General features: G+C 37.5%; 2 protein-coding genes across 2 annotated transcripts in view; one reads left to right on the forward strand and one right to left on the reverse strand.

Annotated features, from left to right (window-relative positions):
- Positions 1-7,832, forward strand: part of LOC103510669 — a 26,425-nt gene extending 18,593 nt beyond the window's left edge. The window contains exons 12-21 of the mRNA XM_026824669.1: positions 1,158-1,298; positions 1,684-1,856; positions 2,623-2,840; positions 3,465-3,675; positions 3,834-4,072; positions 4,168-4,322; positions 4,553-4,784; positions 5,011-5,177; positions 5,361-5,381; positions 7,492-7,832. Coding sequence (XP_026680470.1) covers positions 1,158-1,298; positions 1,684-1,856; positions 2,623-2,840; positions 3,465-3,675; positions 3,834-4,072; positions 4,168-4,322; positions 4,553-4,784; positions 5,011-5,177; positions 5,361-5,381; positions 7,492-7,832 — 1,898 coding nt within the window. The remainder of the gene's footprint in view (positions 1-1,157; positions 1,299-1,683; positions 1,857-2,622; positions 2,841-3,464; positions 3,676-3,833; positions 4,073-4,167; positions 4,323-4,552; positions 4,785-5,010; positions 5,178-5,360; positions 5,382-7,491) is intronic.
- Positions 7,833-16,563: 8,731 nt separating this feature from the next.
- LOC103510670 (neurotrimin-like) overlaps positions 16,564-22,425 on the reverse strand; it is a gene marked incomplete at its 5' end in the record, with an annotated part of 31,103 nt that continues 25,241 nt past the window's right edge. The window contains 2 exons of the mRNA XM_026824670.1: positions 16,564-16,757; positions 19,525-19,662. Of these exons, the coding sequence (XP_026680471.1) occupies positions 16,564-16,757; positions 19,525-19,662 (332 nt within the window). The remainder of the gene's footprint in view (positions 16,758-19,524; positions 19,663-22,425) is intronic.

A 22,425-nucleotide genomic window follows, 5' to 3' on the forward strand; every position in this document is an offset into this window, starting at 1 on the left:
GACAACACTGTACTCCCGTGATGACGTCATCTACCAATATCGTACGACGCGCTGTGAGCTTATTAACAATATCACCCTCGGGACTAGCTACTCTCAAGAAACAATACAGTAAGTATGGTTGTCAAATTAGAGATACTTTCTTATGGTATCCGTGAGATAGTCACCTATTAGAGATTAGAGTGGGCAACAATATCACCCTCGGGACTAGCTACTCTCAAGAAACAATACAGTAAGTATGGTTGTCAAATTAGAGATACTTTCTTATGGTATCCGAGAGATAGTCACCTATTAGAGATTAGAGTGGGTAATGACACTAATGACAGTACCAGTACCAATAATATAATAATGAAACACAGAATTTGATTGGTAAACACAGATTGGGACATCTTGTACAACAATATCACCCTCGGGACTAGCTACTCTCAAGAAACAATACAGTAAGTATGGTTGTCAAATTAGAGGTAATTTCTTATGGTATCCGTGAGATAGTCACCTATTAGAGGTTAGAGTGAGTAATGACACTAATGACAGTACCAGTACCAATAAAATAATAATGAAACACAGAATTTGATTGGTAAACCCATGTTGCCCACAATTTGCCACCAAAAAATTATTTTCGTATCTTGACCCATTATCATACCTTTGTTTTGTTTTCACTTTTCAGGCATCTCTTCTGGGACCTACTACCGCAAATTGGTTCTAACTCATCGGTTATATTCATCAAAGACTTGATTAAAACTGGCAAAGTCAGAGGGTACATTGCTCAAAGACTTTTGTCAACTTTTCCGTTCTATTTGAGACATCCCACGGAAGAGCTTCTTGCTCAATGTGAGGTTAGTAACCTTGATACTTGTATTATTCTTTTTGTGCTGTTATAACCATAAATATTTAAGGTTTACACTTGCCGTAGCGTAGGCACAACTAGGTACATTCATGTATTGTGTATGGAATCTGGAATCGAATAATACCAAAATCGAATGTACCTATCTTGTTTAAACTGCCAGTAAGGGATAAAAAGTCCCTTTGAAGTAGTGGAACTATTTTGAGCCGTTTGTTGTACAGTGATCGGATGGTTCAAACAATCGACAACGCATATTTTGAATTTCCTTGTTATAATATTCTTCACATATTCTTACAGGATCTTTTGTGGCTAGAAGACAAAAAGGATAATATCGAAGACGAAAACAAACATGCCTCCATACTGAGTTTTGCCACCCTGATTTACAAAACTTGCTCTGTTAAATGCAGTGTGGATGTGGTTGATAAGTACACCAGAATTTTCCTCGATCGATTAACAGGTAAGATCGTAATTATCAAATCTAAAATCTGATGTTCTTGTTGTCCTTATAATATGTATTGGCAATATTCTTTGACACGGGAACAGAGAGTCCTACCCATCTTTTGTTCGAGGAATCTAGGCCCTCTTCAGTTCTAAAATCTAAACTGTCTTCTATAGATCTATAGAATCAATTTTATTATTAGGACCATTTTGTAAGTGACACGGGAACAGAGAGTCCTACCCATCTTTTGTTCGAGGAATCTAGGCCCTCTTCAGTTCTAAAATCTAAACTGTCTTCTATAGATTTATAGAGTCAATTTTATTATTAGGACCATTTTGTAATAGTCGATTTTCGAGTCTAGGCAATAAAAAAGTTTTGTTCTCATCTTTCTTGGAATTTTCAGGAGTTACCGACTACACGCAAAAAATGGTGTACGTGCATGCCATTAGTAATATGAAATTACCCAAAGTTCTTCAGTTCTTTGCTCCTCAAATTGCGAACCCGTCTCTTTCACGACATTATCGATTGCTGTTGGTCTGGGCCACCATGACTGCTATTGACAAAAACCCTGAACAGGTAAGTTAGTAGATGAAAGCATAGAGTAAGACATAATTCTCCTTTTTGAACCAAGAGAATGTTCACATTGTTAGTTAAAGCCTGTTACGCGTTATACCTATCTTTTGATTAAAATGAGCAATGAATTGACCGGACTGATTTGTACAAGTATTGTTGACAAACAGGTAAGTTAGTAGATGAAAGCATAGAGTAAGACATAATTCTCCTTTTTGAACCAAGAGAATGTTCACATTGTTAGTTAAAGCCTTTTGGTTAAAATGAGCAATGAATTGACCGGACTGATTTGTACAAGTATTGTTGACATTTTTTCAGGAAAGAACTTATACAATTTAACTGATCGTATACATTTAGGGATTTAGGTACTCAACAGCCTGCTGCACTTAATACCCAGATTGTATTCCCTGACTTCCTAAAAAGCATTTTTTCAGGAAAGAACTTATACAATTTAACTGATCGTATACATTTAGGGATTTAGGTACTCAACAGCCTGCTGCACTTAATACCCCGATTGTATTCCCTGACTTCCTAAAAATCTCAAACCTTATGGCTCTAATAATTATTGGGATTGACTATGTAGATTCCCTAGAACCCTAGATCAATGGAGAGTAGCCAAATCTGTCGGTAGTAACAATCCTAATCCACTTTTCCCGAACCTTATGGCTCTAATAATTATTGGGATTGACTATGTAGATTCCCTAGAACCCTAGATCAATGGAGAGTAGCCAAATCTGTCGGTAGCAAAAATCCTAATCCACTTTTCCCACAGGCAAAGGAAATATTTTGGCCCATTCTCCTGAACAAGACCGAAAGTCTCGAGCTGAGGGCGCTATCAACACTGGTACTACTAACTTCATCCCCCACTACAGCTAGACTATCAGCCATCCACAGTGTCATGGTGAACGAGGAGAGTCAGCAACTCTACAACTTCTATTACACAACTCTACATTCTCTGGCGAAAACCATGATGCCCTGTTTTGCGAAAATGTAAGCATGTGACATAAAATATGTGAATTTTCAGTAGATAAGATATTCTTACGTCTTTATCTACGAGTATTACTTCATGTATTAAATTCTCATCGTTTGTCTTTCAGAATATTAGATAATTGGAGATAGCATCGAATGCTCATGCATGTGTTTTGCGAAAATGTAAGCATGTGACATAAAATATGTGAATTTTCAGTAGATAAGATATTCTTACGTCTTTATCTACGAGTATTACTTAATATATTAAATTCTCATCGTTTGTCAATCTGCATCTCTTGACTAAATGATAAATCATTCATTCAGGAATGAAGTTGTCTTTCAGAATATTAGACAATTGGAGATAGCATCGAATGCTCATGCATGGTATTAAATTCTCATCGTTTGTCAATCTGCATCTCTTGACTAAATGATAAATCATTCATTCAGGAATGAAGTTGTCTTTCAGAATATTACACAATTGGAGATAGCATCGAATGCTCATGCATGTTAACCACACTAACAACTCCGACAACCCCTACTCATCCGCTAAACTTTCTGTGGTCATGCATGTTAACCACACTAACACCTCCAACAACCCCTACTCATCCGCTAAACTTTCTGTGAACAATTTATGTATTATTTCAGAAATAAAGTTGTGTCCTATTTTGTGCGATTTGTTCCTCCGAAAACGCACCACTGGGCGACCGGCAACTATTTGTTGGACTATGAAGACCCTGTCAGGGGATATGGAGGACTTCTTCAATTGTTGCTTCTAGCAAGTGAGAAGACTGGACTGCCCAATATTGTGCATTTTACTGCCGAACAACATTCACTTGGCGTAACTTCAGCCAGATCGGTAAGTGAGAAAGTCTCTTGGCGCGATAAATAACAGATTGGTAAATAGCCATGTGGCCACACTTTGGTGATGCTGGAAACCCGCCGCGTTGTTAGGAGATGAGTTACTTAGAGGAACAAATCGACAATGGTAAAATGACATTATCTCATTCATTCCAGGTATATCTGAAATTGGAAGGAATAAACTACAAGGGTCTCTGGGACAAATTCTTTGGAAATGTTGACGCAACCGTGGTCAATGAACCTATCTTAAAGGAATTCATAAAAAATCTAAACCTACAGCACCCAAAACACCAGCAGGAAAATGTCCATCTGGAAATTTTCGTCAAACATGATGATCACGTGATTTATTGCTCGTATGTCAACGAAACCGAGATGAATAAAATCGTTACAAGTAAGTTTTTATGGGTTTCAGTCCAGTCGATATCAATCAACGACGCACTTTTAGACTTTGCACCAAGAATAGATAACAAACAAGGCTATTCCTAATAAGATCAATGATTCACTTCATTCTGATGAAAAATCTAAACCTACAGCACCCAAAACACCAGCAGGAAAATGTCCATCTGGAAATTTTCGTCAAACATGATGATCACGTGATTTATTGCTCTTATGTCAACGAAACCGAGATGAATAAAATTGTTACAAGTAAGTTTTTATGGGTTTCAGTCCAGTCGATATCAATCAACGACGCACTTTTAGACTTTGCACCAAGAATAGATAACAAACAAGACTATTCCTAATAAGATCAATGATTCACTTCATTCTGATGAATATTGGTTGAAAGAAACTTATTTATAAAGCTTGCTGATCTGGCACTGAAAACTAATACCATTCCAAGTAATCTTAATCTTATTATTTTATTTAAAATATTCCAGGTATTCAGAAAATGAGTCGGGTCTATTTGGAGTTCAGTGTAAACTATCAGAGTCTGCAATTTCCTCAGCGGATCATCACCATTCAACCGACAGATATTGGAACTCCCGCCTTGTTAACCGTCACCACCTCAGCGTTACTCTCGGCGAGAGGTTCAATACAGCAGAAGAATGATGATGACAATTCTGAAAAAGCTTTGCCAAAATCATTGAGAAATATTGAGCTTGATGTAAGGTAAGTGAGATGAAGCGATGAACGCTCTGAAATCCTGTAGGCCTGAAGAGTTTCTTTGCCTCAGCACTCTCAGCAGTAAGTTACTACTATGACTTTGGACATATTCTTGAAGAATTTCCTGTCGTCCTTTCGAGTGGACAATATTGGATATTTGTAAAGCTTTTCTTGAACAAATTATTTCCTACCTAATTATATCTACATATTTGATTTATTTATTTCATTTTAGATACTCGATCAACTCCATCACGAGTCTGAGAACATACAATCCCTTGACGAACTTCTGGCACGGGGCTGACAGATCAAGAAGCTTACACGCCAGGATTCCAATTTCCACTCAACTTTTGCTGCATTACTACAGATCTTACTATAAAATAACGTCTAAGCGCCATAAATGTAAGTCGAATTATTAGAAATTAAATGTTTTCTTTTGATCTATCTTTGAATTGACTCTGGATTGGATCATTTAACTCCGTAAACTACTCTATGCTCTATTTCCATTCGCTTACAGCGTGAATTTGCTACTGTCCAAGGCTTCACAAAAGAAAAGTTCATAAAAATGTCATCAATTTGTTACAGATTTCAACAAAGGAAAGAAAAGTCCTTGCAAACATAACGAAAGATAATAGAGAGATGAGACTTTGAAAAGAATTTCGTTTAACCTTTGACGAAAGCAGAAAGCACGGGACAATGCACACAGGCAGACAGACTTGAATGATATGCCTTTGATATATATAATATGTATTACTAGTAACGGCAAGAACTAACAGAAGGCATTCAAATTTTGTTTATTTATAATTTATTCAGAGATGTTATTAAATAATACTCGTAAAAATATTAATTTAGCTTTCTTTGCATGGAAGTGTGCAATGAGAAAAATAATTAAAATTAAAAAATATTCAAGAGATAATAATTCTTAACCCAGATAAGAATATTGAGTACATATTATATAACATACATAACATAAATATTATTTTCTTCATAATCTTCTCATTTTCTCTTAAAATTCAAAATACCTACTTACCTAATTTCTTCCGATTTTTCTCAACTTGTTGAGGAATTTCGTTTTCATTTTTTCTAGGCGTGTTTATCAGCAACTTTGGACTTTGTGTAGATTTCATGTCTGTAATGGGGAAAGAGAATACATATAGACAATATTAGTTTATTCCAAGCAATTTCACAGCTCCAAAACAAAATACAAACAAAAATGCACAAACAATGCTGGAGAAATCTACTTTTCATCAGTCTTTAATAAAAATTTCCACCCTTTAATAAAAATAAAACTATTTTCATTGACTTCGAATCAATGTAGGCTCATGCTTTGGTTTGTTGCTACTCTTCTAAATCATAATAGCATACCATTACATTATTGGATGCTCTTTATTCTACACAAACTACCAATCATTTTGCCGAATTGTTCATAAATATTGTCCGAGGTGGAACATAAAGAATTCATGAAATAGGTATGTAAATACATAAATTTTAAACTCCTTATCTGTTTTTAACTGTATTTCACAATACTTTTATTAATAAATAAGTTTCATATATTTGTCAAGTGAAAACATAGTACATTCTTATAAAATGTTTGATCTAGATTCTCTCTCTTCCTCATGATCTCTGCGTGTATTTCTCTTTGACTCACTCTCTCTTTCAATCTAAATGTTTATTCAAATAAACTAAATAATTGTAAGCAATACATATTGGGTAGGTATTATTATCAATATTACTATCGAGATCAAAATCAAGGCCCTTACCCCCCAACCAATTTTCTTTGAACGTTAATTTTTACTTTCTGTTACATTCATTTGTTTGATAAAATTGTATTTTTCTTTGGCTTTCGTTTCAATTCCTCCTTTGAAGATCTCTCAAAAAGTTTAATTCTACTTTAAGGATATATTTAGAGAATAATATTAGGTGCTCAACTTTAGCTTTTTCTGAATAAAAAATAGAATAATATTAATAAATAAAATAAATAAATAATTAGGTAGGTAAATATTTTTAAATAAACAAGAAACCTTATATTATTTCTATTTCAATTGAGTAAATTTCAAAACCTTCGAACGAAGGTACGGAGTTACTCCTTACTATATACCTATTTAGGCAAAAAACGTAAAAGTTAAGAGCTCAGAACTAGAAGCACGCAGTTCAGTAGCTCCGCTAATTGATATTTTGAATTCCAAGAAATTCGGCTTAATCAGCTCATCTCCTTATTTTTTACTAATTTTCATTGCGGAAGTTTACAACTTTAAGTAGATATCTATGTGTTGAGCTGAAATGAATATGAGTATCTGAGCACGTATTCCAATAAGAAAGAACGCAATAGATTGCTCCGTGTTTGGTTAACAAACCGTAATAAACTTTTCTGTAATATTTGTACCTATCACTTTTATACTCTGTAAGTCTGTACTGTACACAATTAGGTAGGCTATGATAAGAGAAGTAAACAACATGCAGTTATTGGTTCTTAAGCAGTTCTTAAGCAGTCTTAAGCAGTCTGAGCTCACACGAGTTTAGGTATTTGACAGTTTCGTTACAAAAAACCGTCCAGTAAACTGTCACATGTGACCCTGCTTTTCCAACGGTAATATATTTTTTTTTTTTTTTATAGATTTTGCGAAATATGATTTCTGAGATTGTACCTAGTTTAAGTCATAAGAAGTGGCTTATCTACCACTGATATTTCAGAGGTTGATAGGTAATGACTAATGAGAACAATATTTCTCAACCAAAATGTTGATCATGTTTGAATTCCAGGTTGAGCAAAGCATCTTAGTAGAGGGCAGCACAGTCAGCATCTCAATGAATCAAAATAATGGAACTGTATGGGACATGACATCTTCCATGAAAAGGTTGCAGGATGGAGACAAGGAAATAACTCTCAAGTTTAGACATTCTAACAAGGAATTGAGCATGATTGAGGCAACCAATAATAACACATGGCGTTTGATAAAATTGGAGGGATCACTTTTGATACCTTCACGAAAATCTGGCATATTGAATCCACCCAATGCTGTTCGTAGTCAAGCTTTAATATCTTGGGGACTAGTATAGCGTAGATACTTTCAACCAGTGTAATACGGAGGTAGAAATGTTGTAAATTTTCTTTTGTTATGTTTTATTGCAATATAAAGTGCAGTTTTATCGTAGGTACGGGGAAATAATATTGACAAGCGAGGTTTTATATTGAGAGTGTTACTTGTGGGAAATTGGTGTGACCTATTGAGATAAGTAGTGGGAACATTGGATTCATGCTTCATAGCTCTTATCAAAACGGGTACTATTTCAGTGGTTTCACTAGATTTAAATCAACATCTTCTGAATTTTATTGAGAAAGGGAGGAAAGAAAGAAAGACATGCTTGCCATGGTAAACTGTCAAGGATTTTTTCTCTTTTGTAAAATTGCTAAGGAAAACTACTTCCACAGATACCAGGCTACTCCTAGCACTCAACACTACACAATAACACTACACTATAGAAAACCGTCATCACAAGCACATTACAAATGACATGACGCTACATTGAGCATTCTTCATTCATACAGGAAAACAAATTATGAGAACACTTTCCCCCGACGCCTTTTCTTGAGTAGCAGACTATAGGAAGAAGTATTTTACCCAGGAGTTGTTGCGGTAGTTGTTTAGAATGTCAAACTGAGCTAGATGCTAGATGGAGCTTCACTGAGTTGGCCGAACCTAGCCTAGTTACCTAGTTAGCGTGTACTGCTTGGAGAGTAGCGCTTCTGCTTGTTAGGCGCTAGTCCTCGGGGTTGTTTATGGCCACACCCCTAGCGAACTTTATCCTAAACAGATGAGGCTTGTTCTCGGAACGACTGGCTTTCTCCTATCCTATCCTCCTTCTATCTTAGATTTTGGGACTAGGCATGAAACCTTCGTTGTAGGTAAATGGAAAGAAAAGTCCTATTTTGCCATTTTGCCCACAATTTACTTTCCTATGTCAAATAGTGTCAACAGTATTCTAGGAATCTTAGCACAATAATTTTATTCTGAACAAAGAAAAGTGTTGTGCTGTCAAAACCTGTGCCTTACCTCGTGACATTGCGACCTGCTTTTCGTTTTGTTACTTCATTTGCCTTCTTCCTCATTTCTTTTCCTGTTGTCTTGAAGTAATTTCTTGTTGGTTTTACATAATAACCTTTGCTACTTCATCTTGCTCATAATTTACTGCAGCTTTTTAGTTGTGTAAAGGTGCCTACACACGACGAATTCAAAAGTTCAGATAGACTGAGGCCAAAACAACACTCATCGCGTATGGCGAAACCTATAGTGGACTCAATCCATTCTGTGGATCTGTTAGATTTCCGACATTCCGACACGTTCAAAATCTATCGGGTGAACCCACAAATCCCCGGAATTGTCTTACCGTGTGTGCCGTACGCCTAATCCAAAAACGGTAGCAGTAAAATCTAAACATCACTAGTAGCTTGTAGCAAACTCTAATCAGAAACTAACACTTTTGTAACTGGTGGTATCAGAGCAGAAAATTTCAGAGGAGACGAAAAAAATAAATATTAATGAGCGAAAATTTCCTGAGAACACCGCAGAACCGTACTCTATTCTCCGCCATAAATCACTTTTTATGGCGTTTTACAACCGACTTGAGCTCCTCAAACGATGCTTTTTACTGGTTTCCGTAACACGAGAGCAAACTGTCATTTGCATGCACGTTGCCTATTCCCAGAAGCTATAAGTACTTTCCTTTACTGATATTATATGTATAGCGAAGTGCGTCGAAACCTTTGAGACATTAGAAACAGCTGACGGATTCAGTTAAGCAAGTCGGTGTCGAACATTGGAGGTATAATTGAACGTGTTACATTACATGAAAGTAAAATCAAAAAATCAAATCAAGAATAATAATAAACTGAATATTAAACAAATTAGGTAGGTACATAGGTACTGACTTTCTCTAATCACGACGGGCTGAAAAATTCCCGGAGGGACGGACCCTGCTTGTTCGAGTTGATATAATCGAGGTTCTAATGTACTACTTAGGTATATGTAGGTATAGTAACCTATAAGTAGGTAACAACGGGTAGGTATTAGGTACTCAGGATATTGTTACGTCCTGTGACCTCCAGAGAGGTAAAGGACAATATTGTAGGTAATACCTACCTACCTATTAGAATATATAATTAGCATTGTAGGTACACAAACATTAATAAGTAACAAGCTAGTAAAAAAGTAACGTAAAAAAATATCTGTATTGTTTTGTACAAAGCTTATGGTAAATCACATAAAAAAATATATTAATATTAGTATCTAGGTATGTATGTAAATAAAGGAAGGACGGACTAATAAAGACCTAATTGAGTAATTAAGTAGGTGGTTCTATGCTTTATGTCCTTACTTTTTTTTATTTTCTTTTTTTTACCTTAAGAGGTTTGATAGAGGGAACTGTAACTGCTATGGTCTTTTCGTCCGGAAAGCGAAGAGAGAGGGAAGACAGGATAGGAGAAAGCCAGCCGTTCCGAGAAGCCGAAAAAGAACCTTTTTCGTTTAGGATAAAATCTGCCCCGGGCGGGAATATAACCCGCGGCCTAACACCTACAAGGCAGACGTGCTACATTCCGAGCTAGGCTGGCTGGCCCGGACGTTTAAGCTTGATTTTTCCTTTGGTTTGTTTACCTAACTCTTGGGCGATTTAGTCCACTAAAGTCTAAACTCTAAACTAAACAAAGGAAGAAGAAAGGAAGCGAAGTGCGTCGAAACCTTTGAGACATTGGAAACAGCTGTCGGATTCAGTTAAGCAAGTCGGTGTCAAACATTGGAGGTATAATTGAACGTGTTACCGTTTAGTTTGAGAAATGGAGAAAGCCTATTGAAGACAGTAGATAATGAAGGGACAAAAAAAGTTGAATTTCCATCAATACTTTGTTCATAATAAACTAACAATCCATAGGTCTAAAAAGTCTCTACATGGGGATAAACAGTCACACCACCTACAATGAGGCAGTTCTGCAAGGAGTAAATACAAGAAAAACCAGCATGGTGACATGAAGAACTTGCATGGAATATGGACGTTCGGATATGTAGTACAAATCTGTTGACCAAGGAGCTATAGACGTAATTGTACACGACTTGTAGCTCGTAGTACAGAGGTTTATACTGCACAACACACTCGTAAAACATTAAGGCACCTTATTATTATACGCCAGGGCTGAACAATGAGTACGAACTTTAACCTATTGTGAAGGGAAACCTCAAGTCTTAAGTTGAGAATGCTTGCGAGGATATTTAATGAAAACGTCAGGAGTAGGAGGAGAAAGACATGCAAGACGAATGAGTGGGATGGATAGGCAAACCTATGCACTCATGAAATTGGGTAAGGTCGAAAATAACGATAGGCCGAGAGGTATTTTACACATCTCACTTAAACTCACATAAACCCCTCTATCACCCCACTTAACAACAAACCTGATTATGACCACATAAAAATGCAACGTTACAGTCTTTTTCTTTTTATATCACAGCTTAAAACATAATTAGAGTTTTGTTTTATATTCTACAGGGTGGTATTTTGGAATGTGCCCATCATAAAGCCATTTAATTGAAGCTCTGTTTATAGGCCTAATAAAAAAGCTATAATGGGACAGTTCTTCATGCTTTCCACCTAACGAGAAGTTTCCATGTCCTTGGGATTTCTTAGTTTTTACTGGAGACTTCCTGTTTTATGAGTGTATTAAATGCCCGAAGAGATTTTTTTTTCTTTTTTTTTTAATCGCAAGCTGTCCAATTGGGTGAGAAATAGTTCAAGTGAATAGGAAGTTTATCTTTTATTTGAGTGTGTTGAAATATTGTTGAGAACTGTTACTTTAAGCTGGAGTTGATCCAGTGAATCCTGACTGTACATCCATCGCACTGGATGTCAGAGGGGAATTGTTCTGGTTCCCGAACATATTGAACTCATAAAGCCATTTAATTGAAGCTCTGTTTATAGGCCTAATAAAAAAGCTATAATGGGACAGTTCTTCATGCTTTCCACCTAACGAGAGGTTTCCATGTCCTTGGGATTTCTTAGTTTTTACTGGAGACTTCCTGTTTTATGAGTGTATTAAATGCCCGAAAAGATTTTTTTTTTTAATCGCAAGCTGTCCAATTGGATGAGAAATAGTTCAAGTGAGTAGGAAGTTTATCTTTTATTTGAGTGTGTTGAAATATTGTTGAGAACTGTTACTTTATTGCAACAAATTTAACATTTTTGACAAGCCAACGGACTGATACTATTCTGGACTGAGCAAATCTAACTAAAAAGCCATAATGGCCTTGAATGGGACAATTATACATCATACATTCTCATCATAGATTCCAATAGAAGGTTTGGTCCTTTGGTATCCTCACTAGGACTGCTTTATGACGATCCTTTGGTTTCTTTATTCGTAGGACTGATATTTGACGCTGAACGTCTACACCTTCGTCACTAGTATCACTATCACTACCCTTATTTTCTTTCGCGTTTCTTCGTGACTTTCCCGCCAATGTAATGTTTGCATGATTCGTTGTGTCGTGTGTAATAGAGTCAGCGTGTGTAATACTAGTCAGCAAGGTTGTTCGTTGTTTCTACAGACATTATCTTCCGGAGTAATAATCCCTCTTGTTGCGATTGTCGCTGGCTTGATTTTCCCATCAATGCTCTGTTTTTGCTTGCTGTTCTGTCACATATGACCCTGCTTTCAAATATAGCTACCACTTCAGCTTCACTCCATTGAACAACTTCTTTAACTTTTATTTCACATCGATTTTATTCCTACTTTTTCCTCTCTTGAATGTAAACAATTTCAGGAGAAATAGTTAACAGCTACCTATAGTCTGGAATACGAAAAAAAAGTTCCATTTCTGTTGCTGAGAATAAGAGGGAGGAAGAGAGAGACTTTTATACTCTGTAAGTCTGTACTGTACACAATTAGGTAGGCTATAATAAGAGAAGTAAACAACATGCAGTTATTGGTTCTTAAGCAGTCTTAAGCTCACACGAGTTTAGGTATTTGACAGTTTCGTTACAAAAAACCGTCCAGTAAACTGTCACATAGTAGCCAGAAATTTTTTTTTTTTTTTTTTTTTTTTTTTTTTTTTTTGATAAAAAAATTCAGTGTTGAAAAGTTTAGTATAATACCTAATCCATTTATTTTCAGTGAAGAAAGTACCTACCTACCTACCTACTACTAAGAGAGCAATTGAATATTGATAAAAATGAAGTAGGTTTAAGGACCTAACTAAATTCCATATTCCTAATACTTATGTTGTATTTGTATTTGAACATTTCATTCCTTTTTCTTTTGAAAAATACCTATTATACAGTGAAACTTCCCTTAACGGACACCTCCGAATAGTGGACTCAGTGTCCACTATTCGGCGGTTTTACTGTAATCACAAAACAGGAAGGGAGAATAATAAAATGACCAAGATGTACAGAATTTTGTATGATCGCCTGACAATAACTATTAGGTATGCAATGTGCTAAGCAAAAGGTTCCTAGTAGACACCGAAGCGAATACAATAGTCCGTCCACTATACCTTTTATTATTAGTAATAATAAAGGAAGGACGGACTAATGACCAAGATGTACAGAATTTTGTATGATCGCCTGACAATAACGATTAGGTATGCAATGTGCTATGCAAAATGTTCCTAGTATGTACAAATGTACATACATATTTCCATGATATTATTTACCTCTAGGTTTATAATGTGTACCTACTTAGGTACCTACCTGCTGTAGGACCTAATCATCTGTTTTCGTGTTTTCCGAAACAATCTATAATTTTGAAAAGGCTTTTTTTTTCTAGAACCTGCCTACGTATTTGGAGTAAAGAGGGAGGTGAAGGGAATGGACATAAAAAGAGATGAAACAGGAGAAGGTATACAAGAGAAGAAAGATGAAAGTTATTTTACTAGAGCGCAAAAAAGGGTGGAAACCCAAGGAAGAAAGACGGGAGGAAGGACAGTGTAATGTTCAATAAAGAAACAATTAAAATTTATGTCCCCGCACTTGAAACTTTCGGATTGTTTTTCGGGCGATCACCCACTCTCCAGTACAACGCTACTCATTACCACTTCTTCTCCTTCACCTTCTTCTTCTTCTTCTTCTTCTTCTTCTTCTTCTTCTTCTTCTTCTTCTTCCCTTCCTCCTCCTCATTTGTTCATACACACCTCTACTCCATTGAGCACAAACCTAACCTTTCTCTCTCCTCTTTCTCACCCTCCTTACTCTTCTGGTGCTTCTGGCAATTGCAGTCTCTATTGTTCCTTATTTCCCTGCTCACTCCTCTTTATCTGTACCTTCTTATGTATCCTTTCTACGTTACCTGTTTACCTTTAGCTCCAACTCCACCTCTCCTTTCCCTCACTACCTATTTTAGTGTGCTGAAAACTCCTCTCCTCTCCCTCCCCTACTACTGATTACAACCCTTCCCCTACTTTTCTTATACCCTGTAAGCAAAAGGTTCCTAGTATGTACAAATGTACATAGGTACATATATTATTTCCATGATATTATTTACCTCTAGGTTTATAATGTGTACCTACTTAGGTACCTACCTGCTGTAGGACCTATTCATCTGTTTTCGTGTTTTCCGAAACAATCTATAATTTTGAAAAGGCTTTTTTTCTAGAACCTGCCTACGTAGATGGAGTAAAGAGGGAGGTGAAGGGAATGGACTTAAAAAGAGATGAAACAGGAGAAGGTATACAAGAGAAGAAAGATGAAAGTTATTTTACTAGAGCGCAAAAAAGGGTGGAAACCCAAGGAAGAAAGACGGGAGGAAGGACAGTGTAATGTTCAATAAAGAAACAATTAAAATTTATGTCCCCGCACTTGAAACTTTCGGATTGTTTTTCGGGCGATCACCCACTCTCCAGTACAACGCTACTCAGTACCACTTCTTCTCCTTCACCTTCTTCTTCTTCACCTTCTTCTCCTTCTCCTTCTTCTTCTTCTTCTTCTTCTTCCCTTCTTCCTCCTCATTTGTTCATACACACCTCTACTCCATTGAGCACAAACTTAACCTTTCTCTCTCCTCTTTCTCACCCTCCTTACTCTTCTGGTGCTTCTGGCAATTGCAGTCTCTATTGTTCCTTGTTTCCCTGCTCACTCCTCTTTATCTATACCTTCTTATGTATCCTTTTTACGTTACCTGTTTACCTTTAGCTCCAACTCCACCTCTCCTTTCCCTCACTATTTTAGTGTGCTGAAAACTCCTCTCCCTCCCCTACTACTGATTACAACCCTTCCCCTACTTTTCTTATACCCTCCAACCTCCCTCTCCTTCTCTCCTCCCTACTCTTTATACTCACTCCTTTACCACTTTCTAAGTATCCTTCTCATCCTTTCTCCTTTACCTCTTACAACCCCTCCACTTTTCTAGCACCCTGCCACATCCCCTCTCTTTTCGAATTTTTTCTAACTCTCTCCCTTCTCTATCGATAACAAACCCCCTCCACTTTGCCAGTGTCCTGCTACCTAACTTCTCTCCCGCCTGCCACTGATTATAACTTCTTCCACCTCCCTCTTCCAAGATGATAGCCTACTACATCCCACCTTCCTTCCTTAGCGATTGTACCTGCTTCCCCTCTCCCGCTCTTCACTCCATTCCTATCCCAAGAAGAGTAATAATAATATTCCCTTTTGTTCATAATATCAAGGAGGAAGAGACGGAGGCTTGTGTGCGTATAAAATTGGATGAAGTCCTTTCTGAACAGAGAAGAACAGATAAAACTTAAAGGATTGCCAAAATGAATGGAAAAATAGTCAAAAGCCGCCACCGTGTGAACAAGTTTACTAGCAAATAATTATAATGACTCCTCTTGCAAAGTCCAAAAAACAAAATGGAAAGTGTAATATATTATGTAAGACAAGAAAAGAGGAGGGAGAGAGAGAGAAATGGGAGGAAGAGAGGGAGGTTATGGAGCTATAGAATGTAATGAAGAGTGAAATGAAGACAAAAGATTCTGCTGTTGCTTGTATAGAAAGAGAAAGAAGAGGGAGTAGAGGGAAGAATGATGGGTGAGGGTCATGGGAGTGGGAAGAAAGAGGACAAAGAAGGTAAGAAGGAAGGAGAAGTGGGAAGATAGAGGAGGAGGATGATGAGGATACAGACGGGTATAAAGACGACAAGAAAGGAGGTATAGAAAGAGAAAGAAGAGGGAGTAGAGGGAAGAATGATGGGTGAGGGTCATGGGAGTGGGAAGAAAGAGGACAAAGAAGGTAAGAGGGAAGGAGAAGTGGGAAGATAGAGGAGGATGATGAGGATACAGACGGGTATAAAGACGACAAGAAAGGAAGAGAAGTAAGAATTAATAACATAGGTTAGGGAATGAACGAAGGAAGAAGGGAACAGGGGATGTATGTACTTCAATTTGACATGGTAAGATGTATTAATTGTGTAACCAGATCTGAAATATCTTCCCTAAAGTATCTTCTAAGAAATACGAGCATTTGCGTGAAACATCCGTTATTTTCACTCGTGTAACCTTTATGACCTCTCAAACTTGAGGTCGACAGCCTGACCCAACTTTCAGACAGGGTGGACATTTGGCACCCAAAAGTGGACATAGTAAAAATACTGTTTTAAAGCAAGTTTTGAAGAACGACTCTATGTCTACTCTTGAACCTAACATTCTTTCAAATTTCTGGTAGGTAAGTAAGTTGTAGGACAGAGATCCATTATTAAATTTCATTACCTAATTGATCATCAGTGTTTTAGCTGTCAACAGAAGAGACTAATAGAACGGCAGTGTCAATATCAATCTAATAACCAACATCTGTCCTAGACCTCATAATGATATAGCAAGAATAAAGCATTATACCTACCATAAAGTTTTATGCTGCCGTCTGTATCACCCAGCGAGTTTTTAGACACACACTTGTAAGCACCAAAGTCCTGTTTGGTGACTGCCTTGATGGTTAGCTTCATGTGGATCTTGTAGGCGTTGTCTAGCAGGATGGGCTCGTACTTGGACCCTGGAAAGTAAAAACAACCGTAGTACAATATCGAAATTGGGCATTGTTACCTGAGATAATTTTATCATACAAGATACCAGTAGACCTTAAAGTATTGCCCGAAAAATGAACCAAGATAATATTGTTCATTCCTTGGAGTTCTGGCGTCTCCACTACTCCACTATTGTGATGTGACATCCCCACTATGTCTGAATCACATCACAAGATGTGATTCAGAAGCCGACACTGATTTACAATATTTAGTATCATGTCCCTATAATATACAGGAATGAGTGTCACCCAAGCCACAAACACAATATTGTACCCAACAATCCAACAAAGTAAAGAAAACAAATTCAAAGCTCATCGTATAAACACAAACTGCATTTCACCACAAATTCCCAAGCAACCTCTCACCCCGGAGCCTTGTTAAAACAACTTCATTAGGTTAAAAGCAACAGTCTTAACTTCTTTGTGTGCAAAACACCGGTGCAATTAGAAAATCTAGGGGGAATTAAAGTTAAAGTAACGTATCGTTTTTACAAAAAGAGAAAAAGAAAAAAAAATGCCATCCAAGCGATTGTTAAAAGCATGGGCGAAATCCATTGTCTCTTTTCTACTGGACAGGGAGCGGGGATACTGGACAGGGAGCGGGGATCAAGAGCATACCTACTGCAATGTATTAAATACTTTTCACGGATTATACTGATATAAATCTTTTTGATTGGCTTTTTTCCAAACATTTTTTTCTCTTTTGTAAAAAAAAAAAAAATGTATAATGCCATTTTATCAGATTTTTTTCGTCCCATGAAAGTAGCTTTAGTATAGCGTAGATACTTTCAACCAGTGTAATACGGAGGTAGAAATGTTGTAAATTTTCTTTTGTTATGTTTTATTGCAATATAAAGAGCAGTTTTATCGTAGGTACGGAAAATTTGGACCGATTGCAATACTTTCATTACTAGTATAGCTCCGCTATACTGTAGTAATAGAAAGTTAAATACTTTTCACGGATTATACTGATATAAATCTTTTTGATTGGCTTTTTTCCAAACATTTTTTTCTCTTTTGTAAAAAAAAAAAAAATGTATAATGCCATTTTATCAGATTTTTTTCGTCCCATGAAAGTAGCTTTAGTATAGCGTGTTACTTTATTGCAACAAATTTAACATTTTTGACAAGCCAACGGACTGATACTATTCTGGACTGAGCAAATCTAACTAAAAAGCCATGATGGCCTTTAATGGGACAATTATACATGTATACATTCTCCTCATAGATTCCAATAGAAAGTTTGGTCCTTTGGTATCCTCACTAGGACTGTTTTATGACGATCCTTTGGTTTCTTTATTCGTAGGACTGCTACCTATTTGACGCTGAACGTCTACACCTTCGTCAAAAGTATTACTATCACTACCCTTATTTTCTTTCGCGTTTCTTCGTGACTTTTCTGCCAATGTAATGTTTGCATGATTCGTTGTGTCGTGTGTAATAGTCAGCGTGTGTAATACTAGTCAGCAAGGTTGTTCGTTGTTTTTACAGACATTATCTTCCGGAGTAATAATCCCTCTTGTCGCAGTTGTCGCTGGCTTGATTTTCCCATCAATGCTCTGTTTTTGCTTGCTATTTTTTTACTTGCCCAAACCATTTGTAGAAAGTTTTGATACGGAAAATGAAAGTCCGCTGGCTGTTGATTTGTTGAATGGCAAAAATACCACTAGGGTTCACAAGTGACAGTTCTTTATGTGAATAAAAACTTGAACACAAGCGCTCACCAAGAGTAGTTCGTGATGAAAGGTGTTCAGTATTCACTCAACCATACCTCTAAAATACTCTACATAAGTGAAGACATGTTTCAAGGAAATAAATTGTTTGGATCATTTTGGCTTACCTTGTGCTATAATCTCGCCGTTTTCTTTCGTCCAGTAGTTGATGGATTTGGGATATGCTTCCGAATGACATTCTAAGGTCATTTGATCTCCTTCCATGGCACCCACCAGTTGATTCTGGATCCAAATCATGGGAGGAACTGAAACAAAGAAGACAATCTTAGTAGGTACTTGACATTATGCATCACGCAGTTGACTTCAAGGCGTATTCTGGCAAAGCTGTTGGGCGGTCATTTGATCTCCTTCCATGGCACCCACCAGTTGATTCTGGATCCAAATCATGGGAGGAACTGAAACAAAGAAGACAATCTTAGTACTTGACATTATGCATCACGCAGTTAACTTCAAGGCGTATTCTGGCAAAGCTGTTGGGTGTAGGTTTTTCCGCACAACACGTGCTATAAACCATGTTTACCAGAGTGTTAGACATCTTGTTATGTTCAACATTATGTATTGCTTATTATATTATGTTTCAGGGTGACAAACATAATACCTGTGTATTATTCCAAGCGTGTTATACAGGATAGTCACAACAAGTAGATAGTTAAAGATAAAAATATGTACCATCTTCAGTGGTCAAAGTTTGCTAACTAGGTATTAAAAATTTTGCAATCCAGGCTAATGGTTTTCTAGGAAATGTTCCAATTCAACAACTAATGCAAAGTCTACACCTGGGACGTCTCTTATGACAGCCTATCCACGACCACTTAACATCTCTTCCATGTCTCATCCCAAACCCAGTCAACCTGCTCTGTAACACGTTTACTATAAACTATAAACACACACACGGAGCAGAGCGAGGACTCGACGTCCGTATCGTATGGTTGTTTACACGGAACTCCCTAAATAAGTGAAGACATGTTTCAAGGTAATAAATTGTTTGGATCACTTTGGCTTACCTTGTGCTATAATCTCGCCGTTTTCTTTCGTCCAGTAGTTGATGGATTTGGGATATGCTTCCGAATGACATTCTAAGGTCATTTGATCTCCTTCCATGGCACCCACCAGTTGATTCTGGATCCAAATCATGGGAGGAACTGAAACAAAGAAGACAATCTTAGTAGGTACTTGACATTATGCATCACGCAGTTGACTTCAAGGCGTATTCTGGCAAAGCTGTTGGGCAATCAGGAAAAGCTAGTGACCATTTTGACCTTGCTTCTCCATTGAAATTATTAATTTAGGTATGCAATCCAGGCTAATGGTTTTCTAGGAAATGTTCCAATTCAACAACTAATGCAAAGTCTACACCTGGGACGTCTCTTATGACAGCCTGTCCACGACCACTTAACATCTCTTCCATGTCTCATCCTAAACCCAGTCAACCTGCTCTGTACAATTTCATGTCCCATCCACACCTCCACCGTTACCCTCCCAGTCACCCTGTTCTGTACAAGTTACCCATCCTTTCCACCCACCACCACTACTCCCTTCCATCTAGCAGAAACCCCCCAACCGTACCACACAATCCACTCCATTATCAAATCTGGGATATTGTCTGTGCCGAATTTGCATAAATTTCCTCCGAAAAACAAGCATTGCACTTTAAAATCGGGCCGGGGGAGGAAGCAATGAGAAGGAAAGGGGGGTGAAGTGGGGAACGGGTTGGAGGGGCGGGAGGGAAGGAGAAAGCAAGGAAATGTCTCTCTTAATTGTATTGATACCGAGGAGGAGAAAGTGGAGGTGGATGCGAAGGAAGAGGAGGCGAAGGAGGAGGAGGAGGCGAAGTCATCGCGTCACGGTGATTGTTGACATTTCTGTTGAAAATGTCAACCTTTTGAAGTGAAACTTGAAACAAGCGTCATGATGAGTGGGAAGCCTCTATGCGCCATAATACATCACAAGGTTGGGATAATAGTTCACGAAGTGCTTGAATTTACTCTTCAAGATGTATTTCTATTTCTTAGAAAGACAAGAGGCCTTTTAGATTTGAGAGTTTTGGGGTCTGGGGTTAACATTTTGGGACGAGATTGGGATTTTATTGAATTGTCTGCAAATAAACCTGCAGGCAAATGGGGAACTGTTGTACTAAAGCAGAGTCCACACTGCGGTCGATCGACTTCGGTCGTCTGTAATATTGTATCATACAGATAAATAAAATATCAGATTTAAAGATGAATAAAATAAACAGATTTGGTTGGATTAGATTATTTCTGGGTAGGTAGTCTAGGTAGGAAGGTATAATCTTTCTCTCTCTCTCTCTCTCTCTCTCTCTCTCTCTCTCTCTCTCTCTCTCTCTCTCTCTCTCTCTCTCTCTCTCTCTCTCTCTCTCTCTCTCTCTCTCTCGTTCTCTCTTCCGTTCAGTTAATTCAGCAATAAGGAAAAATGCCATCTCGCTTTCTCTCTCTCTCCTCCTCTCTCTCTCTCCTTCTCTCTCTCTCTCTTTCTCTCTCTCTCTCTCTCGTTCAGTTAATTCAGCAATAAGGAAAATGCCAGGAAAGAAGGAAAATAAGGTCATAAAAAGCATTTCAAGTTCACAAAGGACGCAAGATTCCTGAGAGAGGCACATTTACATAGGATAATCTTCGTCCCACACCAAATCCTTTCCAAGTTTTCCCAGGGACAAGGATAATAAATGTTCCGTAGAATTGTATCTACTTTACATGTTTCAGCAATTAATAGAGTCAACAAGGAAAGCCTAGATTTGGAGATGGCTAAGGTATGTAGATTGGGCAGAGATACACATAAACATAACAAAAGGATTTGAGCTTGTATTTCCAAAGCTGTTTGCTTGTGTGTTGGTTTGATTTGTTCCGATGTGGATGGGTTTTGTTTGCCGAAGACTGAAAATGGTGCTTCTATTTACTTGGAATAGGAAATAGAAAATTATGTAGGTCTGTATCTCCCAAGGTAGGTACCTAAAATGTTGTCTGACTCTAAACGTAAACTTCACCCAGAAACTTATCAGTCACACAACCGCAACCCCCATTAATCAGACGAACACCCAACCAAATCACTCAGGCCTAACAACAAATCTATCTGACTTCTCTACATGCTTCTCAGTTACTTATGAAAGATAAACATTTTGAGAAGAGAAAAACAAAAAACTTTTTTTTAGCAACACCGCTGATAAACGTCAATAATTTTCCCAACACTTTTTTCCGAGGAAACTGTCAAATTGGGGGAAAACGCTTGTGATTTCCCTGGTGAGAGTGAAATGATTGCCTCTCCAAAATCCTTTCACTACGGTATTTCTCGTCAAAAGTATTCTACGAGTTGTAGGTACCTATTTTTCGAAAATATTTCAACAATGCCGGGAATGGAAACTAGAAACTGTGAATTGGAAACCTAGAGATATGGACCAAGCTATGAAGTTCATTCTCAACTTGAAATGATACTGTTCTTGAAAACTCACTAACAGTAACGACAACGAAAAATATTAATGGATTTGCCAATTGACAATCTGTTAATGGATAAAAATTTACGGAGGCAGTATGGACGGGGTAACTTTTTCAAGTCGACCTTCGATCGACGTCGATCGATATTGATCAATGGCCGTCGACTATATGTGGACACAGCTTAACAGTGGAAAATTGGAAATTACTCTCAGCCTGAGTGCAGGCGAATTCCTAGAACTAGAACAAGTCAAATTTAACTCGGACCTCCTACGTGCAAGGCCACTGTAATGACACTAGAAGACCAGTTTGTAAGTGAGGGGGGCTACAATGGACATGGGAGATCTGGGTAGGTATATCCGTCCACATGGGAATTTAAAAACGTATAAAAACATCTGTAAAATCAGGCGAAAAAAGGCATTTTTCTCTATTCAACTGTACAATGCAAATTATGGGATATTTTAC

The sequence above is a fragment of the Diaphorina citri genome, unplaced genomic scaffold, assembly GCF_000475195.1.
Source record: "Diaphorina citri unplaced genomic scaffold, Diaci psyllid genome assembly version 1.1 scaffold631, whole genome shotgun sequence".
Classification (NCBI taxonomy): domain Eukaryota; kingdom Metazoa; phylum Arthropoda; class Insecta; order Hemiptera; family Psyllidae; genus Diaphorina; species Diaphorina citri.